The 22,046-nt window shown below is 41.5% G+C and overlaps 1 protein-coding gene across 39 annotated transcripts in view; it reads left to right on the forward strand.

Moving 5' to 3' along the window:
- Positions 1 to 22,046, forward strand: part of NELL1 (neural EGFL like 1) — a 1,048,536-nt gene that overhangs the window by 3,287 nt on the left and 1,023,203 nt on the right. For all 39 annotated transcript variants that reach the window (XR_015158062.1, XR_015158061.1, XR_015158064.1 and 36 more), the window contains exon 2: positions 6,992 to 7,120. Coding sequence is in view for 36 of the 39 variants with exons in the window: in XM_086385555.1 (XP_086241681.1) it covers positions 6,992 to 7,120 (129 nt within the window). In the remaining 3 variants the exon portion in view is untranslated. The remainder of the gene's footprint in view (positions 1 to 6,991; positions 7,121 to 22,046) is intronic.

Genomic DNA, 22,046 nt, shown 5'->3' on the forward strand with positions numbered 1-22,046 from the left:
CACAGAAGGCCACGGTAACAGCAGTAATAACACGTCAGGTCCATGAGTTTTCTCCAATGACCTGGAAGTGCGCATAATACAAAACTCAATGATTACTGCCCCGTGGCTTTCCAGTTTGTTGTGGTCACCAGGGCAGTGGGTAGAGGGAGCTCCTGGGGCTGAGTGAATGCTTTTTGCTGCCACCTGCTGGGAAGGAGAGCTTTTTAAAGTACCTCCCAGGCTATTATTAACTGAGTTGAAAGGTAAAGCTATGAACAGAAGCCCCTGGCCTCCAGTAATCAAGTGAAATATTGGCTGACTTGGAACAGGCACAGAGGATGCTTCTGGGATATTAAGAAACTTTGTAGGAGTTCAGAGGCCCAAATCCGATCAAATGATTGTGAAATCCTGCTGGTAAATGAGATCTTAGAGCATCTCTCCAGTGAGGTTTGTCATGCATGGAGCTGGGGAAAACAGCTGCCTTCATGGATGGTGAGCCGGATTAGGTTTGAAGTGAGCCAGATCCAGGAGGATTTGCTTGGGAGCTTAGGTCCGGGACCCTGGAGGTGGATTGAGTGGGTTTTGGACCTGAATACTCCCTGGGTTGGGCTGAAGAGTGGCCAGCAGCAGCAGCAGGTGTCCTGGGAGATTAGAGTGGAGATTCTGAATCTCAGAGTCAGACCTTGAGTGCCTCTGTGAGATTGACATGCTGCCTTCCAGGTTTAAAAAAAAATTTTTTCCCCCCAGAGGCTCTTTTTATCCTACTTAATTTCAATACCCAGCTTTAGCCATTTATAGAGCAGTTATGACCAAAGTAAAAAACTTATAATAGAATTTCCCTGGAAAGGGCAGGAGCTCCATGCTTGGACAAGAAGCAGAAACATTAAAATAAAAAATATATCTTTATGGAGCCAACTTTCTCATACTATATAAGGTTCAGGTGAAGCCATGCAAATGCTGCCTTATTAATAGATTTTCTGATTCCTTAGGCAATGGGCAAAGCAGTTTTACTCATCCTGCTATTGGCATAAGGTATTTTCATCTCGAAGGGAACCACTTAGAGAAAAGAATATTGTATCTGGAAGGCTAATTGATTTCTCTTGTTCTGTTTTTTTGGGGATGTTTTTATAATAAGAGCAATACAGTTATCTTGAAACCAGGGAAGCCCCTTCATTTGTGGGCTCTAGGGGAAGAGGTCAGTATATTGGGTTGGCCAAAAAGTTTGTTCTGGTTTTTCCAAAAGATAATGCAGAAAAACCTGAACATACTTTTTGACCAACCCTATAGATTCATTATATGGGTTTCACAAAGCGCAGCCAGAGTGAGAATCCCTTCTATTCATCTGAGCATGTGGAGGGGTTGGGAAAATGGGAACCATCTGTACCTTTTGTATAAGTCCAGCGAAGTTGTGGACCAAGGAGATGGAATGGTCTGGAGGGCTGGTCCTATGAAAGACAGATGCAGCAGGCCCCAGCTGGGCACCAAATATGTGGTAGGAGTATTCATACAGTTATCACTGAAACCTCATGAGGCTGGAAGGCTGGTATTGAAAGTGAAGTGAAAGTCACTCAGTCGTGTTTGACTCTTTGTGACCCATGACCCATACAGTCCATGGAATTCTCCAGGCCAGAATACTGGCGTGGCTAGCTGTTCCCTTCTCCAGGAGATCTTCCCAACCCAGGGATCGAACCCAGGTCTCCTACATTGCAGGCAGATTTTTTACCAGCTGAGCCACCAGGAAAGTCCGGGAGGCTGGTATAATCACCCCCATTTTATGGCTGAGATTAGTGAAGCTCTGAGAATTGAAGCAATTTTTTCCCCCTCAAGGGCACAGAGTTATTAGTGGGAAGAGACCAGGACTGAAAGTGGTCCTTAGTTGAGTGTTCCAAATTGAGGGTGCTATGTTCTCACATGGAGATGGGGATCCAAGGGCACCATTGGGGTGTTCTGCCAGTTCTACAGAACCTGGGTGCCTTTTAGGCTCGTCTAGTTGCAGGGCTCCAAGTTTGGCCTGCATTGGTCACTTATTTTCACAATAATATTGCCTAATAAGTCACCAGAAACTAAAAATAGCATTTATTTTGGTCCATGTATCTGTTGCCTGGTTTGATGATTGGCTGGGCATCATCCCAAACCCAAGTAAGGTGTCTGTCCCAAGTGTCTGAATCTCCCTGGACCAATGGCCCCACTGGACCATGCTCTTCTCATGGTGATGCAGAGGTACAAGGGAACAGGCTCCACCACACAGGCTTATTCAAGTCTTTGCTTGTATCATGTTGCTAATATTGTTACTGAGTCCAAGCTCACTGCTCGTCGCATGGCAGGCCAATCAATCAGGAGATGAGGCATCGAGGCAAGCAATAATGACTTTTCTTGGAAAGCTGGCAGACCAAGAAGATGGCCGACTAATGTCTCAAAATAACCATCTTATCAGGGTCTGGATGCCAGTTTCTTTTATAGAACATGTTGTAGTCATTGTGCTGGTTGGAAAAGAATTTCTAGACATGAGACAGAATGAGAGGAAATTAAAGTCTATTAGAGTGGGAGACGCCATTAGAATAGAGGGCCAGCTCAAGGGACAGCCTACTGCTTTTGTGGGCTCGTAGCCAATTTTTATAGCCTCAAAACAGAAAATTCCTACCAGAATGATGCATTAGGTGATTGGTTAGGGTGCTCTAGGGTGGGTAATAGGGTGGTTATTTTACCTAATATGGGGTCAGGGAACTGTGTTTAGATCTAGAGGCTCATGGCAATAATTGCTATGGGGCATGATCAGGTCCAGAGATTTTTATCCTGTGACCTTGGTACAGGGCTCCACGGAACACAGAGTAGAGGAGGTGAGGAAGTAAAGTAAAAAGGCCATTCATCTTGCAAATATCTCAGAATGACCAGCCTTGGGAAAGGGGTGTGTCAATTTGCTTTTTCTTGCAGCCATTCACACTTGCAGCTAGTGGGTGGACAGGGTCATGATGTTTCCCTGAACAAAAGCACTCTGGTTTAGCATTCAGGTAGAGGGACAGGCTTCCCTGAGGCAAGCCGTTATGTATAGACAGTATTCTTTTATTGAAAAAAGCAACAGGGAGCAAAGGTTAAAGTAAAAGAAGCAGAGCCAACATATAGTCAGATTTTATTCTTTCTTGTAACTACATCCTAATGAATCAAACAAGTTACTTGACCAGGCTCAAACTCAAGGGATGGGAAGTTTATTCCCACTCTAAGGATCTCCACTGCTGCTGCTGCTAAGTCACTTCAGTCGTGTCCGACTCTGTGCGACCCCATAGACGGCAGCCCACCAGGCTCCTCCATCCCTGGGATTCTCCAGGCAAGAACACTGGAGTGAGTTGCCATTTCTTTCTCCAATGCATGAAAGTGAGAAGTGAAAGTGAAGTCACTCAGTCGTGTCCAACTCTTAGCGACCCATGGACTACAGCCCACCAGGCTCCTCCATCCATGGGATTTTCCAGGCAAGAGTACTAGAGTGGGGTGCCACTGCCTTCTCCAAGGATCTCCACAGCCATATAGCAAAAAGTGTGGATATGGGAAGGGTAAAGATTTGAAGCCAAGAATTCAGTCAACCATATCCCTTTTAAAAAATTTCCTTGGCTTGAATTGGGATTCCCTCATAGCTCAATTGGTAAAGAATCCGCCTGCAATGCAGGAGACCCTGGTTTGATTCCTGGGCCAGGAAGACCCACTGGACAAGGGAAAGGCTACCTGCTCCAGCATTCTTGGGCTTCCCTGGTAACTCAGCTGGTAAAGAATTTGCCTGCAATACGTGAGACCTGGGTTGGATCCCTGGGTTGGGAAGATTCCCTGGAGAAGGGAAAGGCTACCCAGTCCAGTATTCTGGCCTGCAGAATTCCCTGGACTGTATGGTCCATGGGGTTGCAAAGAGTTGGACATGACCGAGCAACCTTCACTTTCTTTGGCTTGAATTCCATCCAGTCCTCTCATGGTATTCCCCAGATATGCACATTGTCTGAGATCACTGTACCCAAAGCAGTGATCATGCATCCACTTTTTGGTTAATTCTGAGGGTCCTAAATTCAGGGTGTGACATACACAAGGCCTTGTGCAAGGCACCGAGACTATAGGAATGCTTCCTTCGTATTGTGTCCAGCTAAGGGCTCATTCCCCAAACTGCCTTCCAACTTCCTGGCTAGAGCTAGACCAGCATAGAGGTCCTCTGAGATCACTCTTAATCTCTGCCGTATAGGTATAGAGCACTATAGGTTAAACTGAAATATTAATTTCTTTTCTTCCTTTCCAAGATGATCATTGAATTGCTGATATCTGTTTGCTTGGAGAAAAGCATCACCAGTCTCAGTGAGAGGCATCCAGTGCTGTGACATTGATAGATGCCCATTGGCTTGGTGCTTCTTTGCACAGAGTAGGTAGTTGGTCAGTCATCAGTCTTTGTGAATTGAGTCTGTGTCAGACAGGTAGGATGTACTGATGTAAATCAGAGCACATCCCACTCTTCCCCCCTTAACACACACCTGAAAGCCCTCTAATGATTGTTGTTTAGTTGCCAAGTCGTGTCTGACTCTTTTTGTGATCCCATGGACTGTAGCCCACCAGGCTCATCTGTCCATGAGATTTCCAAGGCAAGAACACTAGAGTGAGTTGCCGTTTCCATCTCCAGGGGATCTTCCTGACCCAGGGATCAATCCTGCACCTCCTGCATTGGATTCTTTACCACTGAACCACCAGGGAAGCCTCATCTCTAATGATGCCCCATTGCAGTTAGAATGCTCTCTCTCCTTGCTGCAGTTCACAAGGCAGTTCCTGCTCAGGGGCCCTACTTTCTACTGCTGTCCCCCGGCCCACTCTGCTCTGGACACAGCAGCCTTTTGTGTGTTTCCTGAACATGCCAAGCTTGTTTCTGGTTTGCATTTGCTGTTCTCTCAATAAATAGAAAGCTTCCCCCCACCCCAGATCTTCCCTTCTGGAATGATCGCCAGCCCCTATTGTCATTAAGGTTTCTGCTCAGAGGAACCTTCCTCTACCATCCTTTTTAAAGCCTCCATGCAAGCTGCTTTCTATTTCATAACTCTTATTTTCTCATAGCTTTTATTTTCTTTGTGGCATTTATTGCCATCTTGGGCTTCCCTGGTGACTCAGACGGTAAAGAATCCGCCTGCAATCTGGGAGACCCAGGTTCAATTCCTAGGTTGGGAAGATCCCTTGGAGGAGGGCATGGCAACCCATTCCAGTATTCTTGCCTGGAGAATCCCCTTGGACAGAGGAGCCTGGCAGGCTACGGTCCATGGGGTCACAAAGAGTCAGACACGAATAAGCACAAACAAAAGCACATTGCCATCTCAAATTATCTTATTTACCTATTTGCTTACTTGCCCTCTCTTCACCTGCTGCCTTAGGAATGTGTGCTCAGGGAGGCCAGCTCCAGTGCCTTGCAATGAGTGCAGTGTGTTTGTTACAACGAAAGCACTCAGTCACATTTGTTGAAAAACTACTGCATTCAACACACGGGTGAATGAATGACTTAATAAATGAGTTGTCTTTGGGTAAACTGGTCTCGCATTTGGCTGCATTTGGAAGGGGAAGACTTAAACCTTCAGTTTAGAGGACAAGGGGAAGCCTGACAAAAACTGAGAAGATGGCTCTGTGCACTGTGCTTCTCATTTAACCCTTTGTCCACCTTGGGGATGACAGGCTTTGGCTCCCAAGACCCTTCCCTGAGCCACCTTCCATTGATGGAAGCCTAGATTGCTGCAGGAGTCTTTGTCTCCTAACAGGAAAAGAGTGAGAAGCGTGGAGATTTCCTTCTGCAGGTCTATGGGGAAAGGGGTGAGGTTGGGAGGACGGATGAGGTTGTCACAGGGTGTGATGTCCTGAATGAAATGCACTCGGTCTCTCTGGGACAAGTTCTCCAAATCTTGCTTCAGTGACTACGTTACCACCAGACAATCATTGACAGCTGTTGCTGATTAAAACGTCTCCAACTGTGCAATCAGAATTGCACTATTGAGATGCTAAGTGTAGACAGACACAGGCTTTAGGAATGGCTTAAACAGAATCCCTTGGAGTGATTGCTAGCCTTATTAATATATATATAACTGGAAGCCACTTTGCAGGCATGAGCGAATCATTCTACAGAGCACCATGTAGATGGGAGACAGGTTCGAGGATTTGCCTTTATCAGACCAGATGATGGAGGCTCAGGGCCCTGTTTCTCTGTGCCCTGTAATTCTCCAACAAGAGTTGTCAGGGAGTCTACCTTTTCAGTGATCCCCTTGAAATGTACACCCGTGGTTCTGGGGATTCCCTTTCCTGGCCAGTACCTCTGTCACCCCTGTCCAGCAGGGACAGCATCCCATTTCCTTCCTCTTTATCCCATGTGTGGGTGCCTGATTAACAGTGCTCTGCAGAGGTGTTTCCTGGTGATGGTGGTGCCAGTAGTCATTACTGCCTCAGTCTGAACAGGAAGATCAGGGCCACAGTCCAGTACCCATTGTCCCTAAATTGAAAAAAGTGCAGAAACCCAAAAGATAACTTACTTGACAGCAAAACCTACCCTGAGCTGAACTCCTTTGGTGGCAAAACTTGACTTAAACTGATATGAGGCTGTGTATAGTCTTTACTTGTACCAATTAGAAGGAAACACCATACTTTTTGCTTTAGAAATACTGTGTTTGGTTATGGGGTGCTGATGTAGACTTTGTTGAAGGTGTTACATAAAATGAGTATATGGGCCAAATTAGCTTTCCAACAGATGATCCATTCTGAGTTATGAAATATATTTGGCCCTGAGGGTTTTGCATAGGGATTATCTGTAGTGGGGATGGGAAAGGGACGAAGAAACCATCGTATCAGTGGGATGATGGAGCAAGGAGTTGCCTTCCTTTTCCATTTAGGAAAAGAGCAACTCCAAGCACTCATCACTGGCTTCTTTGTAGTCCCTGCCACTCCTGTCCTCTGCCACTTCTGTTCTATGTAGTTTCGAGCAAGTCTGCATTTTCAGACAAGATGGCTCTCTGTTCCTTTTCAGTGGTGGGCTTTGGGCTGGATCCGGACCTTCAGTTGGATATCATCACTGAGCTCGACCTTGTGAACACCACCCTTGGGGTCACGCAGGTGTCCGGACTGCACAACACCAGCAAAGCATTTTTATTTCAAGGTAAAGGTGTCTCTCTCCTTTGCATGGGGTCAGGACTTGGGGAGGAACTTGGGATCTGCCTGGGGCATGTTCCTCTGGAGTGTTATTTGTTGGGTGATCATCTCTGTTACTTCTCCTATGTTATCGCCGTGAGGAATGTCCAGAGATGCTGAGGGTGCTTAGATATTTGAGGGGTGTTCTGAGGGTGTAAGGAGGGCAGTAGTGGTCATGGTGATTGAACATTTGGCTTGGCAGTGATATATATCCCAGGGGATTTTGGTGAGGGATCTGAAGTAGAATGAATTTGTAAAGTCCTTGAAAGCCACTGACCAGTCATGTTTTTTCCACAGGATATTTTTTCTACCGTTATCCATATGTTTACCCATATCTATTAGTGCATCTATTCCTATTCTTCTATCTACATCTCTCATTCATCAGGGGACCACGCACACAGAGGATATTTTATGGCTGCAGTGTCTTAGGGGTACAGCTTAGTTGGTTCTGCCTGCTATAAATCTGACTACAATTCGTTAAAGTGTTCAACAAGCATGCATCAGGGCATTATAGTGCACTTCGTAAAAGCCTGGCCCTGGAGCCTGACTGCTTAGGATCAGATGCCAACCCTATCGTTTACTGACTTTGCAGCGTTGGACAATTCCTTAGCCTGACTCTGCCTCTGTCCTCATCTGAAATGCATCATGGGACTATTACAATGCATCATGGGACTATTACAGTGATTGAGGAATGAATCCAGTAGAGTGGTTCAAACAGTGCCTGATAACATAGTAAATCCCCTGGAAGTACTAGCTCTTATTATGGAACCCCTACTGTGTACCACGCACCATGCTAATACTAGGATTATTAATAAGAGTAAATAAATAGAGTGAGGGAAACAGTCATTATGCAAGTAATTATTGACTTCCACTGGCTATACTTATCTTGAGGGAGATGTATAGGTTGCCAAATAAGAGTATACAGGGAGATCTGATTTAATGGGTGTGGGGAGATGGTAGTGGTCAGGGAAAGGCTGCCCTGAAAAAGTGATGGGTCAGCAGAAGTGTGGAAAATGAATAGAAAGCCTGGTGTAGGAAGAGGTGGGGGCTCAGAACATTCTGGGCAGTAATGATATGTTATGAAGGTCTTAAGGCAGAAACCAACAGAAAGACATTTAACATGGCTAAAAGGTGGTGAACGGCTGGAGAGGTAGGCAGGGACTAGGTCACACTGGGCCCTGTAGGCAGAACTGACATTTAGCTGATGTCCGTGGGCTTGGTGTGCTGATGCTTTATGGCCGGTGTCTGTTCTGATAGGTGGGGGGCCATGTACTTGTTAACTATTGCAAATATTACCCAGGCGCTTGTTAGTTTTCTGCTTTACTCTCAGATCAGTGGGGGCCTTTGATGAGTTGAAGCAGGGGAGTGATCTGATCAGATATAGCAGTCAGGCAGCTGGGATATTCCTATACAAAAATGCCTGGCGGGCTTCTTTGAACCAAGCCTTTTGTGAAGATAACAAAAGGATTATTTTAGAATGACTGAACCAACATTATGGGATGATATATATATCCTGTGCAGAGAACTTCAGTCTTGTTAATAAAATACAGCACATCTACAGATCCTGTATAGTAATATATAACAGGGCTACAGGTATGTTAATTTCCACTCACTCTAGGAATCAGTGAAGCAAATAGATTGGGCATGCTTAAGAGCAGACAGACTGGGTTAGTTTTCTCTTTGCGTTGTGCAAGATCTGTTCACTTACTATTGAGAGACCATCCCACTCTTGGTTTGAGAGGTGCTGCTGACACTTTGTCAACAGAGTTGTTATGGAAGCCTGGCTCATCTCTACACTTCATGAAAGCAATAGTCTTTCTATCTAAATACCCCTACATCCCTACGGCCAAGTATTGTGCGTGGTACATAGTAGGTGATGAAGAAACATTTTGAACTGCATTAAAATTTCCTCTGTCCAATGTGCTCTTTGAAAGGCTTGCTGCCTGCTTTATACACTAGTCTAGTCATTTACTCATTTATTTATTCCCTAGGCTAGATCTCTGCTCTCTAATTTGTGTGTTCTCCGCTTCTGGGATGTCTACCATGCTCCAACAACAGGGAGAGATTTTCAGCTTCTTTGGTGGGAAGAATAACTGTATCATGGGAGTTTGACTGAGGAGGGCTTTCACTAATCAGGGCCCTTGTGATTGCATTACTTGGATAATCCAGGGTAATCTCTCCATCTCAGGATCTGTAATCTGTAAAGTCCATTTGGAATGTAAGGTAACATATTTCATGTATTTTGGCAATCAGGACATTGACATTTTCAGGGAACTATTATTCTTTTTACCACAATGTCTGCCCACTGGCCCCTCCAAATTCATGTCTACTCCACATGAAGAATAAATTAACCCCATCCCAGTATCTCCCAAGGTCTTAATCCATTATAACATCAGCTCAAAGTCTAAAATCTCATCCACTCATCAGTTGAAAAATTTCTAGTCTCACTGTCTAATCTAAATCAGATATGAGTGGGACTCTGAGTATTTGCTGTTTTGGAGCAAAATTTTTCTTTATCTGTGGATCTGTGAAACTAGAAAAAACTAATCTGCTTCCAAAATATAATAGTGTGACAGGTATAGGATTCCAGTTATAGAAGTTTCTGTCCAAAAGGGAAAAGTGGAAAGAAGAAAGGGGTCACTGGTCCCAAGAAAATTTGAAATCCAGTAGGACAAACCCCACTGGGTATTAGGGCCTGAGGGTCATCCTCTGTGGTCCTTGGCTCTGCCTTCTAAGTTTATGACTTGTTTCTATGAATCATTCTTTTTCATGAAAAGTAGCATATATTTGTAGTTTGATAGGTTTTTTTTTTTTTTTAATTTACGTTTAAATATTTGGCTGTACCCAGTTGTGGCATGGAAGATCTGGTTCTCTGACCAGGGTTTGAACCTGGGCCCCCAGCATTGGGAGCATGGAGTCTTAGCCACTGGACCACCAAAGGAGTCCCTATAGTTGAATAGTTTTATCAACCTATGTCTTGCCTATAGAATCTGGGGAGTCCATGAGCCTTATTTCATCATCTTCCTGTTCCCTTCAGTCCTAGGTGGCAGTGTTTCTCTGGTATAACATTCTCAAAAACTTGGAGGGTTTCCTGTCCATGAGACAAAAGGCTCCTTTACAGATCTTTCCAAGAAATTCCATCTCTGTTATATTTCTGACTTCTACTGGGATGACTGAGGGGATCCCTGAATTACAATTCTGATCTCTTCAAAGCACCCTCTGGTTGATTGAATATTCTGACCGTTTTGATCTTTCAAAAGTACTAGCAAAAAGTGGTTCAGCCACATCCTTGGCTTCCTTCCAGAGCAGACTTTCCTGACAGTGAATTTCCTAATTTTATTGTTTTTTCAATCTGGGTAGGCTGGGAATTTTCTATACGATCAATCCTGGTTACTTTTTGCTAAACGGCTCTTTGCTTAATCTTTTTCCTCTCACTTTTTTCTGTATGCAACAAAGAGAAACCAGGCTGCACCTTCAACACCAGAAATCAGAAGTGAAAAATAGACTTTTAAGGGCTAAAATCAATGTGCTGACAGAGCTGTGTTCCTTGTATGGCCACTATAGGCTAATCAGTTTATTGTTTTTCCAGCTTCCAGCAGCTGCTACATTCTTTAACTTGTGGATACATCGCTTCAACCCTCTGCTTCTGTTTCACATTTCTTTTTTTCTGTTTCTGTCACATTTTCTTCTCTTGTACTGACTCTTCTGCTCCTTTTTTTCCCCTCTTACAAGGACCCTTGTGGGTCCTTTTCCCTATATTGGGCCCACCTGGATAATCTAGGATAATTTCTTCATTTTAAGGTTCATAACTCTGTCACATTTACAAAGGTTTATGCTGTGTAAAGTAATATATTTATAGGTTTTGGGGATTAAGATGTAGAGATCTTTTGAGGGTAGGGATTTAATTTTGTCTGCCATAGGATGACTACTCACTGCTGGGCAGAAATATGGGCAATAGGATATTTCCAGAATACTCCAGATAAGTCCTTTCTAGTGCATCATTGTCCAACAGAAATATAAGTAAGTGAGTCATATCTTTGATTTCAGTTTTTGTAGTAGCCATATGAAACATGTAAAAATCAAGTGAAATTGATTTTAGCTATACATTTATTTAACCCAACACATGAAAAATATTATCATTTCAACATATTGTCAATACAAAAAATTGTTAATGAGATATTTCACATTTTTTCCAAAGTAAAAAATCTCATCTATAATTTATAGTTACAGTATACAGATTTGGCAAGTTATTCCGTACATAATTTTAAGTATCATTAAAAAATTTAACAGCTTTGTTAAAATGTAGTTGGGTTATAATAAACTGTACATATTCAAACTGTACAGTTTGTTAATTTTGATATGTGAAAACACCAGTGAAACGATCATCACAATCAAGATAATGAACATAGCTATCACCCCCAAAGTTTCCTCTTTTTAAAATAATCCCTCCTTTCTGTATTTCAGCCTCTACCCTCAGGTAACTACTAATCTGCTTTCTGTCAATATACAGTAGTTTGCATTTTCTAGAAAGTTTATTTGAAAAAGTGCTGCACTCAATATGCCAGCAACTTTGGAAAACTCAGCAGTGGCCACAGGACTGGAAAAGGTCAGTGTTCATTCCAATCCCAAAGAAAGGCAATGCCAAAGAATGCTCAAACTACCGCACAATTGCACTCATCTCACATGCTAGTAAAGTAATGCTCAAAATTCTCCAAGCCAGGCTTCAGCAATATGTGAACCGTGAACTTCCTGATGTTCAAGCTGGTTTTAGAAAAGGCAGAGGAACCAGAGATCAAATTGCCAACATCCGCTGGATCATCAAAAAAACAAGAGAGTTCCAGAAAAACATCTATTTCTGCTTTATTGACTATGCCAAAGCCTTTGACTGTGTGGATCACAATAAACTGTGGAAAATTCTGAAAGAGATGGGAATACCATACTACCTGACCTGCCTCTTGAGAAACCTGTATGCAGGTCAGGAAGCAACAGTTAGACCTGGACATGGAACAACAGGCTGGTTCCAAATAGGAAAAGGAGTACGTCAAGGCTGTATATTGTCACCCTGTTTATTTAACTTATATGCAGAGTACATCATGAGAAACGCTGGACTGGAAGAAGCACAAGCTGGAGTCAAGATTGCCAGGAGAAATATCAATAACCTCAGATATGCAGATGACACCACCCTTATGGCAGAAAGTGAAGAGGAACTCAAAAACCTCTTGATGAAAGTGAAAGTGGAGAGTGAAAAAGTTGGCTTAAAACTCAACATTCAAAAATGAAGATCATGGCATCCGGTCCCACCACTTCATGGGAAATAGATGGGGAAACAGTGGAAACAGTGTCAGACTTTATTTTTTTGGGCTCCAAAATCACTGCTGATGGTGACTGCAGCCATGAAATTAAAAGACGCTTACTCCTTGGAAGGAAAGTTATGATCAACCTAGATAGAGACATTACTTTGCCAACAAAGGTTCGTCTAGTCAAGGCTATGGTTTTTCCTGTGGTAATGTATGGATGTGAGAGTTGGACTGTGAAGAAGGCTGAGCACTGAAGAATTGATGCTTTTGAACTGTGGTGTTGGAGAAGACTCTTGAGAGTCCCTTGGACTGCAAGGAGATCCAACCAGTCCATTCTGAAGGAGATCAGCCCTGGGATTTCTTTGGAAGGAATGATGCTAAAGCTGAAACTCCAGTACTTTGGCCACCTCATGCAAAGAATTGACTCGTTGGAAAAGACTCTGATGCTGGGAGGGATTGGGGGCAGGAGGAGAAGAGGATGACAGAGGATAAGATGGCTGGATGGCATCACTGACTCAATGGACGTGAGTCTCAGTGAACTCCAGGAGTTGATGATGGACAGGGAGGCCTGGCGTGCTGTGATTCATGGGGTCGCAGAGTCGGACACGACTGAGTGACTGATCTGATCTGATACAGTGTCTACTCATTTTGGGAGGATCTAAATTCTTTCATGGGTCATAGTTATTTCAAGACTAGTAATAACATGTAAAGTGCTTTTCTTATAGCCAGGATATATAGAAGGGTCTTTTTTTTTTTTTTAAACCAGAATGTCAATCTCTGTTCATCAAGGTTAGTTAGGCCATTTATATTAATATGATTATTGATATGTGGTTTAGTTGCTAAGTCGTGTCTGACTCTTGGGATCCAATGGACTGTAGCCTGCCAGGCTCCTCTGTCCATTGGATTTTCCAGGCAAGAATACTGGAGTGGGTTGCCATTTCCTTCTCCAGGGGATCTTCCCGACCCAGGGATTGAACCCGGGTCTGCTGCATTGCAGGCAGATTCTTTACCAACTGAGCTACAAGTGAAGTTCGATTATTGACATGGTCATACTTAAATCTATGTTTTTGTTATTTGTTTTCTACTTGTCTATTCTTTATTTCTCCCCTCGCCTCTTCTGGCTTCTTTTAGAGTAATTGAAAATTTCTTATGATTTCTTTTTTAATCTCCTTTCTTGGTTCACTCTTTGTTTCACTATTTTATGTTGTCTTAGGGTTTATAGTATACATCTTTAATGATGAGAGTGTACCTTCAGGTGATACAACTTCATGTGTACAATAAGAATATTTTGATAGTATACTTCCCTCCCCTGACACTGTACTACTGTTGTTCTACATTTTACCTTATGTTATAAACTCCATTCTACATTGTTGTTATTTTTATTAGTCAATTATCTTTTGAACATATTTAGATAATAAGAAAATCAATCACATATTAACTCACACATTTAGTTACTATTTCCTGTGTTCTTCAGTCTCTTGCATGGATTCTTATTTCAATCTGGTTTCATTTTTATCCTGTCTAAAGGACTTTGTTCAACATTTCTTATAGTGCAGGTAATTAATTCTTTCAGGTTTTGTATGTCTGAAGTCTTGATTTTTTTAAAACCCTTTTTGCTGGGTGTAGAATCTTGGGTTGGCAGTTTTATTTCTTTCAGTCCTTTAAAGATGTTGATCCACTATCGTCTCACTTGTACTGTTTCCAATGAGAAAACTGTCATCATCCTATCTTTATTCCTCTGTAGGTAATGTAACTATGCTCCTTGCTTTGAAGACTTTCTCTTATCACTAACTTTAAGCAATTTGATAATGATGTACGTTGGTCTGATTTTCTTCATATTTCTTGTGTGTGGGATCTGTTGAAATTCATCACATTTAGGAAAAAAAATGACCTTTATATCTTCAAATATGTTTTCTGTTTCTTTCTCTTTACTTTTGGGACTCCAATTATGTGTATGTTAAGCTGCTTAAAGTTGTTCCATAGCTCACTGACATTCTGTTCATTTCAAAAGTTCTTCTGCTCTTTTCTCTCTATGTATCATTTTTGGTAGTTCCTATTACTCTGCCTTTAAGAACTGTTCTTCTGTATCGGCTGCTCTTAGTATAATTCTATTTTTTTTTATGTCATGTGTTGTAATTTCATCTCCATAAGTTCAGTTTGACTCTTTAAAAAATTTTCCATTCTTTATCCAACTCTTTGAATAGATGGAATGCAGTTATCATCAGTCCTGGGATGATTCTGATTAATTTTTCTCACTACTGCTTCCTTGTATCCTAGGTAATTTTTGATTAATGCCAGACATTGTAAATTTTGCCTTGTTTAGTATTTGATAAATCTTTTTGCATTTTAATAAATATTCTTGAATTTTATTCTAGGACACAGTTATTAAAAAATGATTTTATTCTTTTGGATCCATTTTTTTTTTGACTGAGAGAGAGTTGATGTGCAATATTAGGTAAGTTTTGGGTGTACAGTGTAGTCCTTCAATAATTTTGAAGGTTATGGATCCTACTTTTAAGATTTGTTAGATGACTCAGAGCAGTGCTAGTGAATAGTTTAGAACGAATTATTTTCCATCACTGAGGTAAGACCTTCTGGGTGCCCCATGAATCATGGGGTTTTCCAGTTCTAGCGGTGAGAGTAGGTACTGTTCTCTGCCTTATGTGTGTGCTGGGCACTGTTTCCTTTGGGTGGTTTTTCTCTGTCCTTGGGTACTTTTCTTGCATGCGTGCATTGATCAGTAGTCTGTTGAGAGAGTTCTATATTTTTCTCTCTGCTGTTTGTCTCTCACATATGCTGTCCTGTGAAATCTAGGTGCCTTGGTTTCCCCACACTCAGCTTCTTCATCTCAATGCAGGGAGACTCCTGGGCTTTGCCTGCATTTCTTCTTCCTGTGACACAGCTTGGAAACTCAGCAGTAAGCTTGTGTGACTGTAGGATTCGTCTCTTTTGTTTTTCATCTCTCAAGGGTCACTGTCCTTCATTGACTGATGCCCAGTGTCTGCTGTTTCATTGAATATTCATTTAAAATGTAAATTCAAACTAATTCAAATTTCATAAAATTAAACATTCATTTTCTCCACCACACTCATCATATTTCAAGTGCTCAATTGCCATATGTGGCTTGGGGTTGCTATATTGGACAGTGCAGGTCTAGAGAGGCTCAGGGATTTTAGTATTTTACCATAGTTCAGTTAATATGATCAAATCAAGAAGCCCTTCTTTCAAGTTTAATATGTAAGTAACAAACTACTTAAGCTCTCTACCTCAAAGTATCTCCCTTTGCTCAATGATAAACTGGTGTAATAATAGTACTTACTATATATGATTATAGTGAGAATGAAATATACTAATACACATAGAGCATTAGAACTGTACTTGGTACATGGTAAGCTCTTGTTAAATGTTAGTGCATGCATTTGTAAGTAATAGGGTATAACTTTGGTCTTCTTATGTGTATTATCTGTCTGGTGTGTTATGAATGTCAATTTTTAACCTGCAGAGATAAGTTGGGATAGTGAGAAAAGCAGAGGATTGTGTAGAGGATAGATTAGGTCTCAGCACTTTCTATGTATAAATTTATTTTACCTCACCAATGCATAAAGGAAGTATTATCATTCATAAATGGATGTACCTTGAGTCAGTACTTAGGGGGATCAGTGGATATGTCTTTTAATGTCTTCTAGCCTCAGTTTCCTCATCTGAAAATGGGATTGATTATATAAATTAAATAATAATATATGAGAAAGTATTTTGAAGACTATAAAGCATAGCTGATGCTGCCCAAGTGGGAGTTAAGCCAGAGCCACAGAGACGTGGAAATATGGTGGCCGGAGCTGGGGGCACCGCCCTGGTCGTCCAGGGGCTGCAGTTTGTTCTGTTCCCCTCCGCCACCCACTCCTTTTCCCATGAGCTGGAAGTGGGATTCCCCACTGACTGAGACAGGTTGTCTTGCGGAAATGAAAAACAAAAGCTCTTATATATAGAATGGATAAACAATCACGTCCTACTGTATAGCATAGGGAACTGTATTCAGTATCCTGTAATAAACCATAATGGAAAAGAATATGAAAAAGAATATATATATATAACTGGGTCACTCTACTGTATACCAGAAGCCAAGATAATGTTGTAAATCAATCATACTTCAAAAAAATAAAAAAAAAGAAAAAAGAGAAATATATAAAGTAAAAAAAAATTTCTTCTTCTCTTCCTTCCTTTATTTTTATTTTTTCTTCTATTTCACTATCCTAAGTCCAACTCTGAATTGATGTGTATTGAGGGAATGAAAGCCTTCATGTCAATGCTGCTGCTGCTGCTACTGCTAAATCACTTCAGTTGTGTCCGACTCTGTGCAACACCATAGACGGCAGCCCACCAGGCTCCCCCGTCCTTGGGATTCTCCAGGCAAGAACACCGGAGTGGGTTGCCATTTCCTTCTCCAATGCATGAAAGTGAAAAGTGAAAGTGAAGTCCCTCAGTCATGTCTGACTCTTAGCGACCCCATGGATTGCAGCCTACCAGGCTCCTCCATCCATGGGATTTTTCAGGCAAGAGTACTGGAGTGGGGTGCCATTGCCTTCTCCGCATGTCGGTGCTAGCCTCTTAATAATAATACTGATAAATTTAAGTAGAAAGCTTAGTTAACTGGAAGCACTCCTATCCATACCAGCTCCAAAGCCTCATAGGATTTATTTTGTGGCTACTCAGCTTTTTAAGCTTATCTTTGTCACTGCTGTCCTTGTAGAATGCAAAGACTTGAGTGAGTAAGATTTTTATTGTCTTTTTACCAGAAACAAATCATATTTTAATAGATAAGGATTGGGGCTAGGGGCAGGGAGAATGAATGGCTATGTGTAAGACTGTCATTGATCTTCTCTAGGCTGAAAAACATCCTGAATGCCAGCATTCGAGTTTCAAAAATCATTCTAGAATACCTTTGCTTTGCTTTGAGTAGGACTGAGAGAAGCTCTGATTGAGTTTGAGACTGTACTTCCCCCTGACTGACAGCATCTTAGTGTTGAGTAGTTGGGGGATGTGTCTGTGTATTGGTGTTTCACTTATAAAAGAGAATTAGAATATGCATGAGTGCAGATTCTTTAATGTGTTAGTTTTTTTTTTTTTTCCCCCCTGTCAGGAAAGTGCTACCTTGTAGGAATTTTACTTTTAGGAGGATTTCTGAGGAAAAAGTGGTATCTTATTTTATGTGACAAGAAAGAACAAAGGCTGATAAGAGATACTTTGAGGAAAAGACTGAGGCTTTTAGGACATATTTGCAGTCTAGGCTTTGAACTAGATGTTGAGGAAGACACAGAGGAATAAGCATAGATCCTGGCTGCAATGAGCATACTCTCTAGAAGGCAAGCACAGCATGTCATCAGACATTCTAATGCAGAGGACAAGAGAACTTGCAGTGGGGTGTGGATAAAGTGTGTTGAAGAGAGAAATGTCCTCTTACTGCCTCATTTGGGGAAGGCTCCCTGGGGGAACGTGGTACCTGAACCAGACCTCAAAAGATGGTTAGGAAGTAGCTATGTGTTTTCAGTTTCGTAGAAGTACTACCTGTGTGTAATCGTTTTTATAAGATGTGCTTGAAGTTTGAGCCATAGCTCTTAATACTTAGAAAATTTGAGTAAGATGAAGTTACCCAAAGGGTTGGTTTAATGCTGATCTTCTAAATTTCCTGCACCCACTGTTGCCCAAGTCTAAATTGTTTTTTCTGTTGATTGGATGCTCCTAGTCGCTAATTACCTCTGGGAACATTTACAAGTGAACTTCACTTTGAGTGGAATGATTTAGTATAACTTTGCATTTAATCAGTTAGTGGAGTGATTCAATTCACATACTAACATCTCCCAAATACAGGTATTTTTGCTTTTGCCAAAAAACAAAAAACCCTAAAGTAAGCTGTGGAAGTGGGGTGGGTTTTCAAATTCCTCTCTGGGGCAAATTAACACCTGCACTGGCATATCCTGGAAAATCATTCAATGGCTCTGTGAATAAATGGATATCATAGAGCAAATAAATTCTGTATTTATTTCCCAAATCTGCATATTTCTAACATCTGCACTAAAATCTATTTTCTCACTCACGCTTCTTTTCGTATCAAATTATACCTTAAGGAAGGAGATGGAGAGAGACAGCAGAGAATGTAAAAAGATAAGAAATCTTTTAGAAACTATTAAGTATAAAAGCCAATTCTGTGATAACAAATTGATCTTGGGCCAATTACCTTTTGGAATTTGCTTCTTCTTTGGTCATTTTGAGGAATGATGGTAGTGTCTATGATACAAGATATTTTCAAGGGTTAATTTATATAATACAAATTTATTGTAAGCCATAAGAAGAAATGGAAATGTTAGTCAATATTACTATTGAGTATTTATTCAGGAAATATACTTTTTAAAATTAGTTAAATATTTAGTGGGTATCTGCTAGGTATTAGATGGGCTTCCCTGGTGACTCAGTGGTAAAGAACCTGCCTGCTAAGCAGAAGACACAGGTTTGTCCCTTGGATTGGGAAGATCCCTTGGAGAAGGAAATGGCAACCCACTGCAGTATTCTTGCCTGGGAAATCCCATGGACAGAGGATCCTGGTGAGTTACAGTCCACAGGGTTGCAAGAGTCAGACAAGACTTAACAATGGTAGCAGCAGCAACAGCAGGAACTGTGTAGTAGGCATTCTTTCAAACACGAGGAATGCAGCAGTGAGCAAATCAGACCTAGAGAGTTCCAGTAACTGACATGAGCTGTAGCGACATAGGATTTGAATTCAGGAGTCTACACATGCAGAGTTTGTATCTTAGCCCCAGACATGTGGCTGTTTTTCCCTACCTCATGATGATGGGAAAGAAAAAATAAATGCAATATGATTGAGATCTCATTTCTTAGAAGAGACACCGAAGAATAATTTGCCAACATATCTTTCAGCAGGTATTTTAAATCACCCAGGACAGATGGTTATTTTGTAAGTTAATGAATTTCATTTAATAGAATTTTTAATAATTCCTTCACTTGGAAGGTTCTACTGACTATCTGGAGATGACTACCTGGTAATCTGTTTGGCTGCCTGAAGAGAACATGCAAAAATACCAGAATTAACCATGAAGCTACACTTTATTCTGTGGCTTTTTGGCCAGGGCTTTCTTGAGAAAGCATTTTGGGGGAATTAGCTGTGCCTTGATTGCCGTGCCCTTTGATGAATGCTGTGATTCTTACTTGGGGTTTATTTTAACATATTGGGTCCAAATTGTTTTCTGTGGGAACAGATCTCCAAAATTAGAATGTAAATCAGTGGAGAAAATATGATTCAATATGCAAATATTTTATTTAAATACAAATTTTCATGGATGAAGCCAGTGTATGAAGTGAAGCCAAGATGTTTTGATAAGCTAGGCTGGCTCAGCCCTCATGCTTACAGCCTGTGAAAAATAAGGGCACACACACCATCTGGCGACATGGGGCCGCAGAGCACACGTGGGACCTTGAGGCTGGGGACCCAGGGTCTAGCTTGGCTCTTTCACTGTTGACTCCCTTAACTCCTCTGGGCCTCAGGTCTTTAAAGTCGTAGAATATTAGTTTGAAAAGGAATTATTTTGCAAAAGAAAAGAAAACTATGGATAAGCACAAAGCAAGAATGCAGTAGCTGCTTCCTTGAATCAGCAAATGTTAATATTTTGTGTATTGCTTAGAATGTTAAAAACATTACAGACTAAGCTGAAGTCCCTGTATTCCCCTCCCTGTTCCATTCCTCTTCTCAGCTTCCTAAAGGCCATCAGTACCGTGGTTGATGAATATGTCCATTTGCATATGTATCAGTGTGTATGTGTGTGCACACTTGTATATTACCACATTTGTGCTTTTGTATGTGTCAGTATACAAAATACGCAACACAGAGGGCATATGTGTAGGGGCTAAATGTACAGTCTTTGGAGCCAGATGGCCTAGATTCAAATCCCAGATCTGACTTAAAAAAAAAAAATTATGTGGCTGTGCTGGGTCTTAGTCGTGCACAAGATCTTCAGTCTTCATCGTGGCCTGTGGAATCTTTAGTTACAGCATCTAAACACTTAGTTTCGGCATGTGGAATCCAGTTCCCTGATGAGGGATTGAACCCGGCACCCCTGCATTGGGAGTGTGGAGTCTTAGCCAAGACCACCAGGAAAGTGCCCAGATCTGACTCTTACTAGCTGTGTCACCTTGGGGGAAATTCTTTAACTTCTCTGTGCCTCATTTTGCCCATGTGTAATATGGGGATAATAAAGCATCTATAGATGCTTTATTGTTCTGTGGATTGACTTGACTCATGTAATGTGTTAGAATATTATTGGGCATATAGTAAACATTTGTAAGTGTTAGTAGTTGTTGCTTTGTGTGGTTTAAGACATTATCTAAATGGCATCGCACAGCATGGATCTTTCCGAAACTGACTTTACTCACCATTATTCTCTTGAGGACATACGGATCTAGTTCATTAGTTCGAACTGGTACATAACCCCATAGTGTGTTCATTAACTTGCCTATTGATGGAAACTTGGCTTGATTCAGATTTCTGACAGATAATACTTCGTGGTACATCTTCGTGCATGCTTCCTTGCCCATGGTTCTTAAATTCTTGAAATACATATCTCACTGTAGAGAAGATGTATTAAGGGAATCCATGCTGCTGCTGCTAAGTCGCTTCAGTCGCATCCGACTCTGTGCGACCCCATAGATGGCAGCCCACCAGGCTCTCCGTCCCTGGGATTCTCCAGGCAAGAATACTGGAGTGGGTTGCCATTTCTTTCTCCAGTGCATGAAAGTGAAAAGTGAAAGTGAAGTCGCTCAGTCGTGTCCGACTCCTAGCGACCCCATGGACTGCAGCCTACCAGGCCCCTCCGTCCATGGGATTTTCTAGGCAAGAGTACTGGAGTGGGTTGCCATTGCCTTCTCCGAGGGAATCCATAATTATCCAATAATCCATTAGTTCAGTCCTGTGGTTGGTTGCCTAGTGATGGAAATAGCATTACATTGTGAGGCAACTTTTATTATTTTTGGAGTACTCTGTTAGAAATAATTTAGAGGAAGACAGGTTTACTTTAATACAATGCCCTTCCATTGATCCTGTCTAAATCACTGTAGTCACTTTGGCCACCTTTTGGTTCCTTGACTACCCCAAGATTTTTCCTGACCAGTGCTATCATTCCTGCTTGCCTTTTGCCTGGAAGACCTCCTTATATCCGCACTTTTTTTTTTCTGGCTCTTACGGTTAAATGTCACTTCCTCAAGGAGGCCTTCCCTGACCGTCTTAGCTTTGAGGGGCCCCCATGTTATCAATCACCACTTCCTGGTGTTTAGTCCTTCAGCGTGGTCTCATAAGTTGAAAGTATGTATATATATATGTATAGTTTCCTGTATATGTTTTTCTCCTCCAGTAGATCATAGGTAACTCCATGACTCTTCTTGTTTCGTTTTCCATCCGAAATCAATTATCTAGCATAATACTTGGCACTTAGAGTTGGTACTTAGGAAGAGTTGTTCAGGTGATGAATAAAGAAATGATTTTTTAAAATGTTTTCTAATTGTGGTAAAAGTCACATAATATAAAACATACTATTT

This window comes from Bos grunniens, chromosome 29, assembly GCF_055505025.1.
Source record: "Bos grunniens cultivar Pamir isolate PY7600 chromosome 29, Bosgru_T2T1.0, whole genome shotgun sequence".
NCBI lineage: Eukaryota > Metazoa > Chordata > Mammalia > Artiodactyla > Bovidae > Bos > Bos grunniens.